General features: G+C 32.9%; 3 protein-coding genes across 5 annotated transcripts; 1 reads left to right on the top strand and 2 right to left on the bottom strand.

Annotated features, from left to right (window-relative positions):
• Positions 1-377: 377 nt before the first annotated feature.
• On the top strand, positions 378-2,240 carry LOC110994608 (transmembrane protein 17B; the record flags this gene model as incomplete). The annotated part of the gene is made up of 3 exons (XM_022261365.2): positions 378-491; positions 564-683; positions 783-2,240. Coding segments are annotated over 3 exons (462 nt in total), but the record flags the coding sequence as incomplete, so codon positions are not given.
• A 71-nt stretch (positions 2,241-2,311) lies between these two features.
• On the bottom strand, positions 2,312-3,883 carry LOC110994607 (glycolipid transfer protein). Of its 2 annotated transcripts, XM_022261362.2 has the most exons (6): positions 3,644-3,883; positions 3,377-3,569; positions 3,253-3,308; positions 2,905-3,017; positions 2,689-2,836; positions 2,312-2,593 (listed from the first exon to the last, which is right to left on the bottom strand). In XM_022261362.2, exons 2-6 carry the CDS (start codon positions 3,486-3,488, stop codon positions 2,420-2,422), a joined length of 603 nt encoding a protein of 200 aa, XP_022117054.2. In that variant the 5' UTR covers positions 3,489-3,569; positions 3,644-3,883; the 3' UTR covers positions 2,312-2,419. The 2 variants fall into 2 exon arrangements, with proteins under 2 accessions (XP_022117054.2, XP_022117055.2); XM_022261363.2 differs by lacking the exon at positions 3,644-3,883 and having other exon boundaries at positions 3,377-3,599.
• Positions 3,884-4,637: 754 nt separating this feature from the next.
• Positions 4,638-7,164, bottom strand: LOC110994640 (putative zinc metalloproteinase C607.06c). Of its 2 annotated transcripts, none has more exons than XM_022261420.2 (2): positions 7,029-7,164; positions 4,638-6,783 (listed from the first exon to the last, which is right to left on the bottom strand). In XM_022261420.2, exons 1-2 carry the CDS (start codon positions 7,029-7,031, stop codon positions 5,140-5,142), a joined length of 1,647 nt encoding a protein of 548 aa, XP_022117112.2. In that variant the 5' UTR covers positions 7,032-7,164; the 3' UTR covers positions 4,638-5,139. The 2 variants fall into 2 exon arrangements, with proteins under 2 accessions (XP_022117112.2, XP_022117113.2); XM_022261421.2 differs by having other exon boundaries at positions 4,640-6,783; positions 6,964-7,127.
• Positions 7,165-21,287: the final 14,123 nt, after the last annotated feature.

Below are 21,287 nucleotides of genomic sequence, written 5' to 3'. Positions count from 1 at the left end.
ACTAAGTACTACTATGTACTGATTACGTAGTACATATATCATTGTGTTCATTTAGCATAGTATTAATTCAGTGTTTCTCGTTTATGGATACTGGGGAAATTGGTAACATATTTCTTTATTCTTTTTCTTATTCTATAAGCAATTTTCATAGAACCAAACTAGCTCTTACAACAACCCTATAAAGTAATCTGTGCATCAAATTGGGCTTGAAAATTCAAAACATAGCCAGATTTTAATACTATTTTACATAATAAAAATTGTGATTGTTATGTTGTATTTTAACTTTTTTCTACTAAATTTCTACTGTGTTATGTGTATCTACGCTTATTTATGAATTTTATATAGTAATCAGTAATTAGTGGTTTTCATAAATTTAATTACAAATTAATATGGATTATAAATATAAGCTAATGTTTCAAAAATGCATATACTTTAATACTTGGATGTACATTGTTTGGTTATGTACAGCTGGTTTCTTCATTTGTATTAAGGTAAACGACACACGATGCAAGCCAGTACACCGACATAATATAAATTAAATATTAACTTATAAACTATTTCAGTTACAGAAAAATGACTATGACCAGCTTGTGAAGTATTTATCTATAACATTATTTTTTATGTTCACAATTATAGAATGTCTGAGACTCTATCTTGGACAGAGTGGAAATTTATTAAGTCAAGTAAGAAATTATTACTTTCATTTTTAATATTATATGAATTGTCACAAAACAAAATAATTGTGGTCATCATAATACATACATTTATATCAATAATTTCAGGTTCCAGAGATGGCTGGTTTCTTAATGTTGAGTGTGTTTATGCAAATGCCACTTATTACCTATTTTTTATTCAACCCATACCTAATGAACACACCAATTGAAGTCACACTTCATGCAGTTATGTGGGCAATTATATTTTTAGAAATTTTGTTAGGCTATTGGGTATTGAAACAAGCATCCACTATTGCCAAAGATTTATATTTTGGTTTGAGAACCAAAAATGGATAAACAGGATATGACATCACTCAGATTTGATATTGGTTTACCTTTTTAAAACTGTAGGCCGGAAGCCTAAAGTAATTCAGAAGACCAGGAGGGGAAAAAGCACATATGAAAGAACCCGATGAAATATATGAAAGAACCTGATGTAAAAGAGTATGTCTGCCAGTGGCGAAGAGTCCATACAAGCCGATTCCCACCGGGTTACCTTTCAAAAATCAGTTCCATATTCATACAAAAGTATTTACATTCTATTTCATTAACAAAGTATTATTAATTAAATGCCTGCGCGATTTACAATAGCAATAGTAATTCTTAGCAATACCCTAAGTATCACATTTCATTTTATAGTCGTAAATTAATCAGCGCGTCAATTTTTCGTACCTAAATTACATTAAAGGTAACTCGACGAATTACAGCTTATCTCGGCCAACGTTTTACTATGAGGCGAAAAGAGACAGAGCGTGTCAAACCATCTCTTTCTAATGCTCGCTAACTGTACGTAAAATTTAAAGAAAGATAAGGCTGATCGCGACCGGCTTGCAGTTCTCTCCTCTCCTCTATTAGAAAGAGACAAAGAAATTATTGTTATTGAACCACGGCACGGGAGAAAGAAAACACGACAAAATTAAAAAGAATTACCGTTATAATGAAATCCTTCGCAAGTCATATTCTTTTTATTTTGGCATATTTTCGCGTTCCATTTCGTTTGGTTGAAAATAGATTATTTTTAGTATGTGACATGTGTTCCTATACCACTGGTGCGTGATAATTTCGTTTGTTATATTTTAATATTTGTGTTATTTAAACTGTGACTGATTCTGTAAGGTAATTTAATTGCAGATTTGGTTAAATACTGTGGATTTTGTTTGTTATTATGGCTTTAATTCATATAGAGTGCTGTTCAACATTTTTTTGGACCGGCTTCCCTTTGCCAAAATTTCACCCTTCGCCAGTGATGTCTGCACAGATTAATGTGGGTTGTCTATAAAAAGAAGTTTCAGTTTTGTTCTGTAGTTTGATAATTAGTATCAATTAAATGATAGTCTAGTAAAAAAATATATGTATCACTCTTTTCTAATTATTTTAAAATACAAATGACAATATAATGCATATTTATTTTTGGTATGAACTTAAACAAATATATATTCTTAATGTACAACCAATGCCAAATATCTACATTTATATAACCAACCTTTAATATATTATAAAGTGTATATTCATAGTTTGAAGAGATAATGTTTTAAATACAAACCAATTATTGGATGTTAACCAAAATAGACAAAAAATAATGGTAAGTTTGTAAGGGAAACATCCTTCACACATTTCCAATAATAATAACAGGAGCTAATAGAAAGTCAAATTATAAATGCATAATTGTCTACACAATATTCTATTATTTTCACCCATAAAATATATTAAGAATATGCATCACAAAATAAGGAGTTATCAATAAAAAAATTATCAATTGCACATCTTACTACATGTAAAGAATCATTGAATAATGTCATCTTTTCTTCAAAACAGTCACTATTCTCTAATCCCAAAGATGATATAATTTGAGGAAAAGTTGGAGAGAGCTGACATATAACCTGAAAAATTATGTTTTAATTAATTTTTTAAATTAAAGAAAAAAATATATGTTAAACAATTAAAGATGAGTTCATGTTCATAAATTATGCTTTACCATAAACAATTTTTGTACAGCCCAGTTGTGATATTTCTTCACAGAGCCCTGATATGCTGTGTTGAAAATAATTTTCATATTTATCTCCCGTTTCTCTTTAAGATTCTCTAATATTTCTTTGAATGTTAATTCAAAAAATAGCAGTGCTCTGTAAATTAAAAATGAATTAAACACTGCTAATTCATAAAAAAAATGAAATGGAATGAATGTTTCTACCTATTAAGCCATAATGTAGCTTCAGCACCAATGTTGCCACCTGCAGCAGTCTCCTTCAACATTAGATCAAGTAAACAGGAACTTTCATCTAACACAAAGTTGTTTTTTATTTTCTAAAACAAAATAAAATCCCTTGATTTATTATTATTTTAACTTCAATTAAATTGCTAATACCATATCATCAAAATTTACCATGTGATACTTAATGACTTACTGTTTATTTTTCTATTATTATGTGTGTATGCATTAATTACATCTTATAAGTTTAATTAAAAGATGATAAGACAAGGCAGTAATATCTGTCTTTATCATAATAACCTTAAATATGTTATAAATTATTTAGTTTACCTCAATATTTCCTTGCATATCTAGTTTTACAGGTTTTAGTAATTTTCCTAAGCAATCTGCAATTGAAACAAACCTTAGACAAGAATAAACTCAGCATAAATGGCAAATAGAAATCTAATCTTACCAACAATAGATATTAAGTCTGAAGATGCCTTTAAAAACTTTAATAGATTAATGTGGCCATTCTCCAAAGGTGGAAAATAATTCAAATCTTCTAATGAAAATCTACTGTCCATTTCTTTAACTATATTAATCAGATATTGGCAATACTGACAGAAGTAAATTTAACGCATCTTAATATTCAGGACTTTTATCTGCTGATTAGAAAAAAATAGATGAGTAAAAATTGATATTAATTTAGCTCAAACCCAAATAGTACTTTAATGTATACCTAATAATCAAGCTCAAGCGTACAAAATGATAATCCATTCTGATTCACAGGTACATTTTATATTTATTTTTATGAAACCTGTAATAATATTTGAAAAAATATAATTTTATGAAACTTTATTTTCATTTACGCTCAATCGCCCGGGATCCGGATTACCCTAAGTATCAATTTTATTTTCGTCATTTGGTATAAATAAAAATTTATTTTTAGTTAGCATTGCTAATATGTTTTTGTTTATATTTACTGAAATACAAATTACAAAATCATACATTGTTTGACAGCTGTTCAAAGTTTATCTGTCAATTATCAAATGAGATTTGACAATCAACCATAGAATATAGATTGACGATTGCACTTGAAAATAATGTGATACAAGTTTTGAACAATGCTGACAGAAAAAAGAAAAAAAAAACAATTATATTTTGATTCTCTACCAGAGATGGTTCAGTTATTGAGCTCAAACACACTTAACAAAAATCATTCTTTGTTTTGTACTTGTAATAGATTTCTATCTTACTATTCACATTCGTTTCTATTATAATAAATGAATATTGATACTTTAATAAAAACAGGAACATTTTAGGCAAAAAAAGAAAATTAATAAATGAAATAAAGTGTAATCCGACGCAGAAAAAATGTTTCTTAAACTGACTGTGTTGTAAATAAATTTGACACTTTCTAAACTCCATCAATGGTAATCATGTACAAATATTTATTGTAAAAAATATTTTGCTGAACAAATTATGCCTGTACGCAATTTCTTTCCGTGTTGCACAAAATTTAATGATAATTTACAGACTTTAAAAAGAAGTCGTAAGCAGCAGCGAGTGATTCATAAGCAAGGGTACTAATAAATTAAAATATCAAATACATTTTAGGTACCTAAATCATAAAAAAATCCATTATTAATATGATATTTATTATATATACATTATGGGAATTTCGTAAATATTATTACAGTTTTAACAAAACAATAATAAATATAAAAATAATTGTAGCATTTCCCTTAGCTATTCCTGTGAATATGTACTTAATATTGCCTAAGCTGATTAATTTGCCTGGCTTAAGGAAAACTCAACTACAACTAATAATAAAACTTCTGCATAAGCTATAATATTCTATTTCGACAGTCCTTTTATAATATTATGTATGATAAATTTTCTCTATTAGATATCTACATAATATTAAAATTAATACAATTTTCACAAAAATATTCTTCCGGAATAAGTAGGTATGTAGTACATACATAAACTATATTTTAATTATTTTAGTTCGAATACGCAAAGTACAGGCGAGCAATAAAAATATTCTCGGCTTTAAAATATCTGACTCTTTTATCAATAATTCTTTAATAATACTGTACTTATAGCTACTGGCAGCTATATCTGGTAGACATTTGCGTTTTTAGACAAAGCCTCAAAGCAGAATTAAATTGTTTGATTCACTGAATTATTGTCACCACGCTTTTATGCCACATTCACTTTGATTTTGTAGATTTAATATGTAAATGATTGTTTTAGTACGTTCCCTAAATCATCTTCAACCACTATAGTTAGTACTTTGCTTTTTGCTGAAAAAGTGAAAGGAAGCAAAAATCTTTTTTCCGGTAAGACATTGGTAAATTCATATGAATCAAGTACCATACCATTAGACTCATCTCTGACTTCCACAATTCTTAATCCAGCTGTTGATAAAATCATCATTTTATTTTTATCAAATTTAAGGTAGCGTGTGATAGCTTGTCTCTCTCTCCCGAACTCATTGTTAAACCATCGATGGTAGGATAACAGGACCGCGCAATTTCTTGTCCAATAAACGGAATCATTTCCATTATTACGATTTGCATTTCTTTTAGAATCGGCCATTCGATTTGTTATCGTTGAATAAACACTCGATGGTCTTGTAATCGGAGTCACATTGGGGCTTCGGCGCACAATATCCGATTTAGACATGGATACAAAGTTTCCAAGTGTCGTTTTACTTCTTGGGCCTAGAACTCTTAAGGGTTCAGCTACATTCATTGTCACGTTTATGTTGCGCTGTAGGGAAACAGTTGAATGTTGCACCGGTTTTCCGTTAAAGTTATTATTATCTTTGGTTGCAGCTGATCGCTTCTCGCCGACTAAAAATACTCTGTCAATGTTATCGAAACCTCTCCCCATTATGCCATCTTTTGTGTGACCAAGATCAAATGTGTGGCCTAATTCGTGGAAAACAGATCCTAGAGTTGTCGCAAAACATCCTCCTATGGTACCTCGATAACCACTATCATCCATGAACCTCTTATTATTTACAGGAGTTGGGTCTAATAGTTTCGGCACGATATCGGGCACTGATGCAGGCCATGTATACAAACAAGCAGTTCCAAATAATGCTAAACCTCCTCCTCCAAGAGCCGCATAGGCCTCTGTATATGACACAATTTCATCGTGCGTTAAAGGCTTATCAATGTCTGTTCCTTTAAATCTTGTACACGAAATAAACCCTAGAAACTTTCTTTCGTTACTTCCAAGTTCCGATAACATTAGCTCTCTGCCAAAATGTGTCCACAATTCATCTTGTTTCATTTTACGAGCTTTATTTACGTTCAGTGCACTCCTGAAAACTAAACATTCGGGGCTTTTTGTATTCACTTCGTGTTCAAGTTGAAAAGTTTTACGTCCGACACCGCTTTCATGAAGTTTTTCAGCGGTAATGCATTGTATTATCTTTGAGCCAATAGCGATGCGAGCACAGGCACTCTCAATGGAGTTATTGATTTCAGATGGACATTGAAAACATCCATCGTGCCCTTGACAGATAATATAAACTGGCGTAACTCTCAGATTTGTCTTTCGCGGCTCGTAACGCAACAATATAGTCGTTTTGTGAAGGCCTGTGAATTCCAGATCGATAACATTATCACCCTTTTCAAGTTCAATCAACACTTTGAATTCGCGATTGTAAACCTCCCAGAATGATTCGGTTTTATTTCTGTTACTTTTACATCTAATTTTTTCATAATTATTACAGGCGCCGTATGTTATAATTCCTTTGATGATAACCAGCGAATAATTAACGGTTTCTCCATGTTGCAAATTTGTTATGAATATTGAATTTTGTTCATTTTGGTTAGGTTCATTCATTCGGTTGTCCATTACCTGAAACAATCATATACAGTGTATAATTTAATCATTATTGTTTACATTTAAGCCTTTGATAGGTTCATTCTAAAAGTAATTCCGAATGAAGTATAATTAGGTTAAGTTATTAGTGTTTATGTAGCACGTGACCGTGCTACGTTATCATACCGAATAAAATAGCGATTGAGAGCATTCTACCTGAGTTTTATATTTGCGGTAAAGGTCGTCCCAAATGAATTGTTTCGCACTGAAGCATGACTCACCATGATGCGGCTAGTGAGGAGCGCGCAGAACTGGCGCGGCGGGAGGACTGCGGGTGTCGCGGCGCGGAGAGCCGATTCAGCGAACAGCGGTACTCAGTCCTCACTTCCCTTTTACTTAGGATACACGAACTGCGCATGCTCGTAGATGCAGACAGCTATAACACAATAACGATTGCGACTGTTGCGTTACAGACTAGCTGTCTCCACCAACAAGAGGGAAATTCAAAATGTGCAGTGCAGTACTATGAGTCACTAGACTAAAATATGTTCTAAATGTTAAATTAGATGATGAATCTTTGCCGAAGGCTTTTAAATTGAACCTACTAATAAAAATACAAAAGACCAAGACGTTCATAAAAGTATATTAGCTCTAAAAATAGGTAATTTATAAAAGTTAGATTTGCAGATTCGCAAGGATTACATATCTATGATGAACCTAGAATTAAATAGCGCCTGACGTTTTAATACTAATAATACTTCTACCATTTCGTACAGTATAAATAACACTTTGTAACTAGGCGCTTAAAATTATTTATTCTCACTTGTAACATTCAGGTGTGATTGTTACTATACTGTTAAGAAAAAGTGTTTTGCTTTGCATTGCTAGTATTTTCCTGTTATAGCGATTAATAAATAAAAATAAGTAAAGAAAACACAATTTATATAATTTTAATAAGTTTAACAATTATTACAGAGAGTATAATATAAAATATAAATTATATTTATTATAAATGTTATTGAAAAAGATTAAGTTATCATAAGCTAAAATGTGCATTAATTAATAGTTTTGTCTTGTTTATAAATTTTATATAACATACAAAGGAAGTCTATTTTCAATTGACAAAAAACTGACAGTGGAAATGTTTGTCTAAAAGTGGCAGTATTTCACTACTAGGATAATTAATACAAAACGCAAGTATTATTAATAAGGTATTAATGATTTAGTACCGTAGGCAGCAATAATTAATGGGTCTTACAAGGAAACCAATAGATCTCATGAATTGTCTCACTCATGAATTGTCTCCGTAGCAGAATTAATTTATCTGTGCACAAATGAAAAGTATAAAACAGTCTTACATTATATTGTCTTTGATTTATAGGAGTACTAGTGACCCGCCCCAGCTTCGCACGGGTGCAATGCTGATGAAAAGCAGGTTTTTATTATGTACCTATTGTTATTTCCGTCGCTGGAAAGCTCCGATAATATACGCGTTCGATCGCTGCTAAATAAGCTGTAATGGGCTGTATAGATCTATTTTAAATGAACAATGTATTCAAGGTATTTAATTGGTTAAGGATTAATGCTGTATTGGTTAAAATCGCTTCAAAAATTAGCCATTATTTGTCGTAAATGACAAAAAAAAGTTATTGTGGGTTATCCATAAGAGACATATACCATCATGGACTTTTCTGTAGACCTTTTCAATGTGTACAATACTTAGTACATTATTTTGATAAAACTCGTACGGTTCAGCCTGCGTTTGCAATGTTTTAAAAAATCCTCATTAAAATCCGTTGCGTAGTTTCAAAGATTTAAGCATACAAAGGGACATAGGGACAGCGAAAGCGACTTTGTTTTATACTATGTAATGATTCCAAATTTAAATAAAAAGAATACTATACGCGAATTTATGACTATTATTTCTAGGACTCGTGTGCTTTTTAGCAATCGTGGTCATCTAGAGACGTCCACATCAAAGATGACAAGGAAGCCACCAAAATTAATTATAAATCAAAATCTATAATTTGGTTTACACAATTGTAAGCACACTACGAATAACGAATGACAAATGAAAGCCCTAAGAGACGCTGTATATATCGAATTTAGATTCGTGTTAGATAATGCATACCGAGGTGAATAAACTTGGTGTGTTGCCAAGCGAGATTACAGCGACGTGTTGTATGATGATGAGTCGGTTGCAGGAAGTGGACAGGGCAGCAGGAGCCGGTCGTTGTCCCAGTGAACGCAGCACTTTCGCTTTTATCGGAGAACGAACCCGGCCCATTACTACAGCACTCACGTGGTTACTCCATCACGCAGCTGTTGGTTTTTGGTACGTTAGTATGTGTGCATACTAATGTGGGATTGTGATGTTAGATTTCTCTTCGACTTGGACCCATTAATACATGACGAATGGTATTGCAGGGTAGATTGAAAGGGCCACAACAAATACATTAGTACCCATGGGTTTTAAATGTTTATACTTTTTTTTTAATTTTTTATTTCACTTATGTAAGTAACTTAAATAACGTTGTGGTTTATGACATTTTCTTTTGAATTATTGTTATGTAGAGGGAGGGTAAAACTTGCTGATTTTCTGGCCCGTTGACATTCATAAGCATTCATAAGCATGCCCTAAGACGCATCTAAATTGAATTAATGAATTTTGCATTTGAATTGAATTGAATTATAAAGCTACAGAGACCTACTAATAGGAGTGTTGAGTAGGCTTTCTGTTTCCGAAATAACATTGTTTTTACTATTCAATCCCTCAAGGTCAATAGAACCATATACTTGAAGCTAGCTCCAAACAATTTACTGATGCTTATTAAAATTAAGTTACGCGAGTTTTGTGTGTGTGTGAAGTGTTTCTAACACACGTTCGTGATCTTAATAGAACTGTCAGAGATATAACTGGGATACACGTGATAATTATGCATAAATATAAGGCGTTACGACGTTTCTTAAATACTAATTATATATTTCATAAAAAATTTGGTAATGCGCGTTTGGTTACGCAATTGTAGTCCTAGAGAAATATTTTGCTGGTAGAATAAGGTTTTAATGGACTTTTTTATTAACCTCAAGTATAAACGTATAACATTTATATAAACAAATTAAATGTCATTTAGATTTACCTTCCGCTGTGAGGTTAGAACAATTTACTCTTTCAGTCTATGTCAAATTTGTATCAGTCTCTTGTATAATATACGTCATCTATTTCCGACACGACCGAACACTAATTTGGGCGTAGTCAAACAGGAATTCCCGTCATTTCGCCCGTAAATGGAAAACAGGTTTAGGGTTCAAATTAAACTGACCAAGGACTTCGTTGATTAAAGCCTGCCAGATATATTAGGTATATAGTATGTTTGTATATAATTGTCTGTGACTATAGCAATGCGTACCCATCCATCCGGAGTTCGATCTTCGTATATAATTGCTATGTGACTTCCGCTATGTGGAACCAGCTGCCCACTGAAGTATTTCCATACCAATTTGACTTAGGGTCCTTCAACAAAAGAGCGTAATTCTAAAAAGGCCGGCAACGCACTCGCGAGCCCTCTGGCTGAGAGTGTCCATGGGCGGCGGTATCACATATGTATAATAATCAGGTGAGCCTTCTGTCCGTTTGCCCATTGTTCTATAAAAAAATCTGCATGTTTAAAAGGACCTGGAAGAAAACTTTATATTTCATTTGAGAGTGTACTAATGCATTTTATATAATTTAAGTCTTTGCTAATAGTAACAGGCCTCTTTATTAATATAAACCTCCCTTCTTTATCTATATAAAATATCTGTGATTATCATTAATATATAGTGAAACAATTTGTTTGCTGGATTGGCTTGAAGGATGATACAACATTAGTTTTCTATTTTGAATTTACCTTTGCCTAAGGGCTCAATCGTGTGCGTTTCATAGCGTGTCGTTTCGAAACGATCTTCTTTGTTAATAATAATGAAGATCTTAGTAGTTTCATCACAGTGCGCTTGTTGAATAATAACTCTCGGTTGAATGAACCATTGCAAGTTGTCCTTGTTTTCTGTGATTTTCCATGAGGCACGTGCCCGTCGAGGAAAACCTGGCGTACCTAATGGTAACTTAGACGTGTCACGTGTGTGTATGCAAGTAAACACTACAAAATTAACGCTACATTAGATATAAGGGCACGAATCGGAGCGGGGTATTGTAAGCAATGCCGCGTTATAATGTGTATAATCTTTCAAGTCGATTGTTCTGTGTACTATTGAAATGTCGTAAAAATGAATGAATTGTTGTTCTTATTATCTTTATTATTACTATGTAGGTTAAGAAAATTGTAAATACTGTATATTTCATTGTTATGATTACTAATAAACGTTATTATAGAGAATAATTATAGTTTATGACTTTATTAAATACGCAAAAATACAAAACAATACAAACAATACAAAATACTTTATTAAATATACAAATAAATTGCTTAACTTAAATTTAAAAATAAATCTATGTTAAATATGTATAAATGTTTTTGTTTGTAATAAATGATATGTATAAGTCTATGAAATAAAAAATAGTTGTACACAGTAGCGTAAACTCGACTTAATTAAACCTCATAAATATTTCAAATTTATTATACAATTTAGTAGACTACATCATATTTAAACTTGCTAATTTTACCAAAAAAATATCGTTAATGATAATGGCCTTTATAATATTTATCTCGCTATATACTGGTTTATTAATTATCACTTAACCTAATATTAAGAACTATAAATTTTAATTACCACACACGTAAAGCCTTGTGAAATTGCAAAACCGCCAAATAATTCAAATATGTTACGTAATTCACAATTTCACGCATTTGAAATCAATGTACGATAATTTTAAGAGCGGCGATATCTGTGGTTGAGCGCAGTGTTGCCAGATGGGGCTATTTAGCGCCAATGGGGCTATGTTTTTCAGAAATATTTAATCAACAAATCATTTTTAAGCAAAAAAAAGAACTTTTACAGCAACAATCAGTTTCAATTGAATCTTATTTCTGTTGAAAATAAATTTTTAATAATTAAAAGTGCGAATTTAATAATTATATAAGCAGTAATCAGCTCATGAATTTATTTCAAATTTCCCGCCATGATGTGGCTATCTCCGGGCTACACGCGCTCCGGTAGGGCGATTCGAGAAAAAAATATTCTGGTAACACTGTTTGAACGTGCGATTCCTGAGTTGGTTCGGAACCCACAACGGTTTTTTGTTTCTATGCTCAATTAAGTCACGTATGGTTAAGGAAAGAACGTAATTCTTAAAAGGCCGGCATCGCACTCGCGAGCCCTCTGGCTGTGAGTGTTCATGGGCGGCGGTATCACTTAACATCAGGTGAGCCTCCTACCCGTTTGCCCCCTCTTCTATAAAAAAAACATGAATTTGAACTTTAACATATTCTTGGCCTTACGTTTCGGGTGAATAACCGCCTTTCGTAATACTTAAAGTTAGCATATTCATGAATTTAACATTTACAAAACTCGTAGCAAATAGAAACTTTTGATCTATGTCAATTTTCGGTGATCGTAAAACTTGTTTTGGCTCCGACAATTTGATACAGCCTAGAGGCATTCGCGTTGCTATGCTCTTAGTAGAGCAGTAGTACACAATTCTGTTATATTTTTAATACGGTTACTTTTTTGCTGATGCCACGCCCTGTTGCGCTTAAGTGGCGCCCTTCGGCACTTTTTATTGTTTTAGAGGCGAACTTAATTTAAAAACCTTTGTATTTTATGTAACAAACGGAGCTTCTACTAATTACGTTTTAAAATAACGTTAAGAACTGTTGCTAACAGTTAACAGGATGAATAATATTTTAACTATTTATTTATAAGTTTTAAAACAGTGTATGCATAAATATTCAAAGAAAATAGACAACAATTTAACATACATACACAGTAATTATAAAATAATTACTGTGTATGTATGTTAAACATAGAGTATAATAAAGGGAAAAAATTAAAGAAGCAATTACAGATTAAAAACGATAATAACTAAAACTAAATGGAAACTTAACCTTTTTAAGAGCATGATAATCAGAGTTATTGTAAACTGGAAGATTGTTGCGAAATTACAATATAAATACATAAAAAATTCTGATATAAAAAAAATATCGTGATAATAGAACGTGGAATCGAAATATGTCGGTAAAAGAGTGCTTGAACGAATGAGTGATTGCGTTTCTCGCCAGGATCCGATATCGTGGAACCATTTTTATAAACCATTGACAACATTAAACAACTATGACATTGTTTATTTTAAAAAATTAATTTCTATATGTACAGAAAAAATAAAATCATAATATGTAACACTAGAAAAACGCTGTGGTTTGTATATATGTAACTATAGCAGTCTAGTTTATGAGCGCGACAAATACATATAAATGTACCTAGTTTTTTAATTTTCTGTCTATGTTGGTTTGCGTTAGTCTAATATCTGACTCCATTTATTAGCCGCGGCACCTCATTTGTTTAATAAGCGTGACCATCTAGATTTATAGATATTAAATAGATACATTGTAGTAAGTCAAATTTTTTTGTTATAATCTTTTAAAAATATATAACTTGGGTTCCGCTGCAAAAATCTACACTGTGAGTATTTGTCCCTATCAAATTGTGTTTTGGTTTTGCACGGTTATAATTAGACTGCTACAGTTTTACGAATAAGGGGAAACTAGCAAGGGTTCCTGAACACGTATACCGACACGTGAGATCCTTGGTAACAATAGCTGCCTAATCACATCGCCCATTCAACATCCGTTCAAGAAACTGACCACTCATACTGAATATGAAATTCACGTTTAATGTGTCACTTTTTGTCAGAAGCATTTTCGAGTCCGGTCATCGACCCTAGAATTGCGTAGGCTACTTTCTCTTGATGTTGGGACGAAGGGGCGCGGGTGGAGGGGGCTCTTGCCAAAAAGAGTGCGTGAAAGGCTACAGCCTATGCATATGTTGGAGGCCTATGATGCTTAGATTCTATATCCGAAAGTTTTTTTTACGCTTAAAATTTTGATATATACATATATTCGGTTGGTGTATTGCATGTAACGATATATAAAATATATATGTGATAATTTTTCACAATAAATTCCTTGCACTGTCAATGCGAAAATCCACTTATAACGCCTAGATGGCTCAGTCAATTTTAATGTTTTGGCTAGAAAGCTTTTTTACAAAACTACGACAAAGACGCATGCTTATGTATGATATTGATAGAATCTTATAAACGTACTTACTATGTAATGTACCTACTAATATAACAAAATTAAAAGATCTCTATCACTGTATACGTTAAAAGACCTAAAATAAAGAAGTATTATAAAATATATCAGTTCATTATATATCATATAATAGAACATATCTATTCATACTAGAATTTTGTACGTATTTTATCAACCACTTGCTTGGCTGTTCTTAATTTAAATCTCCTGTAACGCAGTTGGCGCCGAATGGTGCTTTAGTTGAGCAAGAGGTCATTGAACTTAAGGTTTATTACAACTTCTTTGCGAATCCAAAGACGATTTTGGTAATCTAAAGCGAGTTGTATAAGCGACGCTTTCTCCGGACTGTAACCAGAATAAGTGAACGGAGAAATTTTAAATGTTTATACTTCCAAATACGTATCAATAATTTCTATAAGTGGAGTGTTGAATGGGATTAAGTACAGAAACGTTATGACGCACATAAGTGGCTGAAAATTAATATAATAAATATAAATAAAAAAGGAGGATATTAGAAAGAAATTAATCATCATAAAATATCCCATAAATTTACTTCAAAAAGATATTATAAGTCGATAGATTTCTCTTCTGGAGTGGCCCATCTTTTGGACCAAAGTAGAACTCACTAAAACTATAATTAAATAGCAAACAAATTTGATTTTAATATATTTTATTTCATATCTAATTGTTCTTACCTTTATAACATTAGTCGAATGATTTATTTCATTTTTTCATTGAGACTTTATTCCTATATGTTACAATTCAATAATTATTTCCACAGTTGTGTAAAGCCTAGTAACAGATACATTTATTATAGAAAAACCATTTTGATTTTGGATATTCAAATTACGTAAAATTTAAGGTGAATTTTATGACATCACACACACGAATGTAAAAAAGCATATGTATATTTTTAATTACCGCCTATGGCTGGTATGTGAATCACGTCATAACCATTGCGCTGAAACCAAAGTTACGAAAAACACTTGGCGCCATAGGAATACCAATTGAGCTGAATTGGGCGATATAAAGGTCGGAGGCAAAAATCTTAAAAATTACGAAATAAAAGAGTTGGCACATTGGACGTGCTTACGACGCCCCGTTCTCTCTTTTGAAGGTCGCTTTGTGCGTGTGTGTACCGTTAAAACAAAACTGTCATAATTTTCGAAGACCTAGTTTACCAATGATAATGTAACTGTATACAAATGAAACGTCATGTTCACGCTGTGAAATCTTAATGCCAGTTAACCCATAATTTATTAATAGTCAATTAAACTCTTTTTGAATTCATCATTCAATTAGTGATCTAATTTATTGCTATCCTTGTTTAGTTCTTGAATTTACAGAACATTGTTCTACGCTTCGTAGCAGGTCTACGCTGTCGTAGTACATCTCGGCCGCTCGGTGCGCTGAGCCGATGGGCGCAGGCGGTTCGCGGTCGGGTGTCGTTTTTCTAGAGCATTGAACCTCTGCAACCTTGTGCGTTGAGCCCCGCCGCTCTCTGTGCGCTGACGCAACCAATACAGCCCCTTCTCTGATTCAGCCGTTCTCATAATTATTCCCTTAGGGCACATCCAAACTGAATCGAAAACAATCAATGATAATCATCAATTCATAGTTTAAACAAAAGGTTACTGGGCTATTTAATTTCGCTTAACACAATAATTATAATTTGAAAACTTATCGTTGTGTATACATCTAAACAGTTGTTACAATGTAGGCTCGGTATGTGATAAATGGCTTCCGGCGAGCGTCAATAAATATCAAAGTGTTAAGTGGCATCAACAAACTGCAAATAGTTCGCGAGAAGTGCGAATCGGTCGCGGAGCACAATTGACGGCTGGCCGAGAGCGTAGCGGCTTGCGAGGTGATAGTTACGTAAACCGCTGACATAACCAAGTCGATGACCGCTCTTGCGCAACCGGCGAACCCGCAACCCCACGCACCGCACCTCCTAACCACTCGCTCCACTCCCCACTACCCATGAAAATTACCTAATTGTGACCAAAATGCGTTAAAAGGACACGAGTTTATCGCCCGAGTTACCACATCGGCAATCATTAGAGCAACAACCTCACCGAACTCAATTCTAACATTTAACTGGCATTCATCTCGCTTAGCATTTACTATGCAAAACTACTGCCGATTGTTTGCCATACAAATTGGTAAATGGTATATCTCGTCATCGCTAAGCAACACATTGTGTGTTTAAGACACTGTGAAATACTTCCAAGGATTTCATTCTAGTTGACGAATGAGTGATAATGACACGACACTTGCGAATTCCGGACAGGTTGTAGGAAACGCGGTGCCTTATCGGTTGCGAACGCATTCGTGGGTATGCATGTGACGTATGGGAACAGTTATCCTTTGCGAACGAAAGTGAAAACTAAATGCGGGTTTGGTCGTCGACCCCATGCGGGTCGGTGACCGCTCCGAACTGCAAAGGCCGTTTGTAAGTAGAGGCCGCGTACATAACATTTACCAATGCTGTGGACACACGGCACGCCCAGGCCATTCTACGTGCGTTCATACCGGTAATGCACCCAGCTATTTATTTAATGGACCCGTTTTTTATTACTAAAAGTGAATGTTATACAAACCAAACATATATTAACATTCCTAATTGCAATACAGAGGCCTAGGTTAAGAATTTAATAATTGATGCAATAGGAATCTCTAGGTGTGTAATTTATGTATACAAACATCATATTTAATTAAATCAAATAATATCGAGACTTTTGAAACTGTTTAAAAGTTCCTTTCGAGTTATTTATATAATATTTCAAAATTATTGTATCGTACTAAGTTAAATACTAAACAATATAATCAATCAGTTGTGTTAAGAAAAAAATATGTCATCAAAGTGACTTCATTTAATTGCATAAAGTATATTTATAATTGCGCAAAATAAAACAATTTTGGCGTTAAATAAATACACGATTATGTTAAAAGGTGTTAACAGCATCTTTATCGTAGAGTTAAGACTTGCATCTAGGGCGCGATTACACCAAACGGGTTTTGACTTTTTGTACGTGATGATGCGGAACAGAAGAGAGAAATTTGGCGAGATTTGACTTTCTGTAAGGAGGACACGGTCATGAGAAGTCATCGGCTTCGTACTGCTTCCACTAATCTTACGTGATTATGTTATTCTCAATCATATTTAAAAACTAGGTATTAATTTTTTAATCTGAATCCAATAAGTTAAAAGAGGTTAAATAGATTGGAGCTTTAGAATAATACTAGAATAACGATTTTATATTATTTCTAATTAATTTAAAAAAATGAAATCGTCTGTACTTGATTGATTCTTCATTCATACAAAATTAATAAATTCAATTCAATCTGAAAAACAAGTTCTAGCATCCGTGGATTAGTGACGTCTAATATGCATGATTTCGATGTTCATCGACAATAATTTCGGATTAGAACGGGTCACTTAAAAATTCAAAGCAACAGTATAAATATGTTTGCCCCGTGATGGAGATACGGGACATTAAAAATCGACGATTGGCAAGTATCATAATAAGAAAAATCCTAAATAACGAATTTTATGCAGATTCTTAAAGTATGGAAAGTTGCATATCTCGAACACGTTTGAGTTATCACCGATACGAATTGTTGCAGCTTATACAGCTGGGCGAAAGACTAGTAGAAGAAGTCATGGTTGCATGGGAGTGGACCGGCATCATATTCAACGAGGGAATTTTTAGATTAGAGCAACCAAACTTTAACAACAAAGTGGCACCAGAGATAATAACTTTATGAATCAAGTCGGTTCTGGACTTGAACAACGCGTATTATTCTTAACCGAACACTATGTACATTTTAGTATATTAACTACATCCGCAGTTAAGCAAAGAAATGGCCAAATTTGTGAATATATTTTCGAAAGCACACAAGTCCTTATGCAACAGTTCAATGTGATACTTTGGTTATAGCAGGCGCGCGCCACTTTCCTTCTGACCAAATATTTGATTTACAATGTTTGTAAGAAACACATTGAAATCGTATGATACTATTAAATAAAATCTTATAAATATTTATAAACAAGCAATAATATTTATTTACTATATTTAAGTGTATAACAAAAAACAACTAACAAAAAAAGGAATCCCTGAAGGCAAGGTTCCGAAGATACCGGCAGCGTTGCCTCTTGGAATAGCTAGACTAATTCTTTGTTCGAGGTAGCTGCCAGCTCTTCGGTCTCCTGTGATATCGACTAACCTTTTTGCTATTTACCGTTTGTAAAGTATATTAGCCAAGCAAATGTCAATGATTTTGTATCTGACAAATTTGATTTTCAAGTAAAATAATTCTTATATGATTATTTATTATTTTTTTTTTTTTTTATTTAATGCACGAATATGGTACAAAATGTCAAGGTGGTACAATTGTCAGTCGTTCGCATATTCTGCCACACACAGTGGCGCGCAAATTTATCTTAGTTTAGATTTTACATTATTAGTCAGATTCATATCAATTAAGTTTTGATTCGGTATGATTAATTCTGTGTATAAAGAAGTGTATTTGTAAATTCAAATCCTAATAACGCTTATCTATAAGGTGTGTCGATGTATATATTGAATATTATTTTTACGACTGGTCATCGGCAGGCACTACTTACCTACTTACAACCATGTCAAATTGGTTATTTTATTAACATTTATTTATTAGCCACTTGCATTTAAAACTGTACTCAGTACAACATAGATACCATACGCCCAGTATTGTTTCGTTGTGCATATAGGAATAATTTGCCGTTACATATAACAAATATGTATACTTCATTCCGATGTTATAGTAACCAACTAATATTACTTAATGAATTCAATCTGTCCCTATACTTTGAGGTTCCAAAAACTAACACAGACACAGTGCACGATCATAGCATCTCTCTGCTACACTCTCAAATACCTAGATGATAGATGCATTTTGTCACAACCTTTTTGTAATGAATAAAGTTTGTATTATTATTATGTTAAAAAAATTATATCTTACACCGAGTATGATAGAAAGATCTAGTCACCCAGAACACAGGGTACGCAGTCGGTATTGGGTGAAGAAAGTTTCCTATTATCATTAACAAATACTTGTAAGACAAATACAAGTGTATTTAAAGACCGGCAACGCACTCGCGAGTCTAGCATTGTGTTAATAGGCGGCGACATCACTTAAGATAAGACCATTTGCCCTGTATTATAATTATTTTTAATAGCAACGAATTAATTTGTGAATGTTTTCGTGCAATAAAATAGTGAAAGTCCTGGAGAATCGTGATGCAGGTTTGAGCTTTTGTAGGTCATCCTAGATGTTAGAATGTTTCCTACATTAATGCCACATAGTTGTGAAACGTTTATTATGTTTATTGTGACGGGAGCTTTAATATTTGTTTGTACTTAACCATTTACTCGGTAAAGTTTATCGCAGTATATAAAGTTTGTTATAATACGATTAATATCTATTTGTTAGTCAAATGCATAGGTTTTAAATTACATGTAAAAATTGGGGAACTCGTAATTGAGTTGATTTATACACAGTCAAAGAGATGTGATGTTATTCAATTGTTTAGTGATATTCGGGAAAAAATAACATGCAATGAAAAACTTTGCAAGTTTTTCATAGCTTTCTTATGGATTTATCTCCTCACTTTCTACATTTATAGAAAAAATAAACTAATTTTTTTTTTGAAATGGATCAATGACAAGCGTGCACAACATATAACATGGTAACATTTCATAAGGGATACAATAAAAATATTACAATTAATATTTTTATATGTATATTTAAAATGGACTAAATATCTTAAGACAATTCTTAAGATATTGAGTCCATTTTAATTTTTATCGTACTACATGAAGCTAAACGACAAATAATTATCATTTGTTAATAGATGTGTGTTGTTCTAGTCAGAGGATGTTTATACTTACTGTGTCAAGTATCATTCGAAGAAGAATCTTTGACAGCTACACCATCGCGGTCATCGACCCGAGTTCGCTTTACATTTGGCGAACAATGATTTGGAGTTGCGAGGTGAATGGCCGCTGTCTGAGGGGCTGCGCGTGGGCAGTTATTGACCCATATTAGCAGTGAAAAGTAGATCAGTGGGCGAGAGCGGCGAAATTCACTATGGAGTCGAGACTTGAGAGTGCGCACGCCGCAAGCGTAGTTATTGCACAGATAATGTAAATGTTCTTAGCCGGGGATATGTTTTGCTTAGAGTAATAAACCATAGGCTATAAATTAGATTAATTAAGTTTTAATTAGAACCTGCTTTTCTTTTAAATAAATAAAATATGATTAGTAATACCTATGGTAATTTACTTTGGGCTTAAAAGTAAGATATAAAATAAATCAGTGGCGCTACAACCTCTTTATTTATTTATTTATTTACACTTCGTTGCTAGAAAGAAACACAAATAACACAATATATATAAATTACAAGGGATGCAACGGCCTTATCGCTAACAAGCGATCTCTTCCAGGCAACCCTAGTAAGAAGAGAAAACAATAAATAAAACAAATGATGAGTGCAAGAAGTGCGTAACCAGAAGTTATATAAAAAACAAAAACAAAATATTTATAATCTTTAGTTCTTGACCTCAGATTTCCGAGTCTGTTTTATGATCATTTTTAAATCTAATAGGCAAGTAGGTGTTAGTGTCTGACACACGTCGTCGACTTTTTGGCTCTAAGACATGTCGGATTCCTCACGATGTTTTCCTTTACCGTTCGAGCAAATGTTAAGTGCGCACATAGAAAGAAAGTCCATTGGAGCACAGCCGGGGATCAAACTTGCGACCTCAGGTATGAGAGTCGCACGCTGAAGCCACTAGGCCTACACTGCTCTTAACTTTCCAAAAGTAAGATATAATATGTATATTAAAAATAATTGTTTCAAGAGAAAGTAAAAATATTACAGTAGCGATTTCGGCTAGTAACAATAATATATCCGTGACATAATTTCTTTGGTACGTAAGCAATTCAAAACTGCTTCGGTATCTAATCTTATGAGAAAATCATTTGTTTATTAAAATGATGACTCCTAAGAATTGAGATGTGCTAACGCATTTGTTTATACTAGTTTGTACTTCGAACGTTGACAAGGCATTTATATAGTAACTGGTGTATAATATTTTTATTTCAATTTTATTATTAACGTTTATGAGTTATTTTCAATTCTAATAATGATATTTGAAGCCACAATACGGCTCCAAATCATCCAAATAAACGGTTGTTTACAGACTTTGATACTAATTCGATGTTTGATTTTATTTGCCAATAGTC

Source organism: Pieris rapae, chromosome 7 (genome assembly GCF_905147795.1).
Source record: "Pieris rapae chromosome 7, ilPieRapa1.1, whole genome shotgun sequence".
Lineage (NCBI taxonomy): Eukaryota > Metazoa > Arthropoda > Insecta > Lepidoptera > Pieridae > Pieris > Pieris rapae.
Note: the sequence above shows the minus strand (reverse complement) of the source record. Positions and strands in the feature narration are given on the sequence as shown.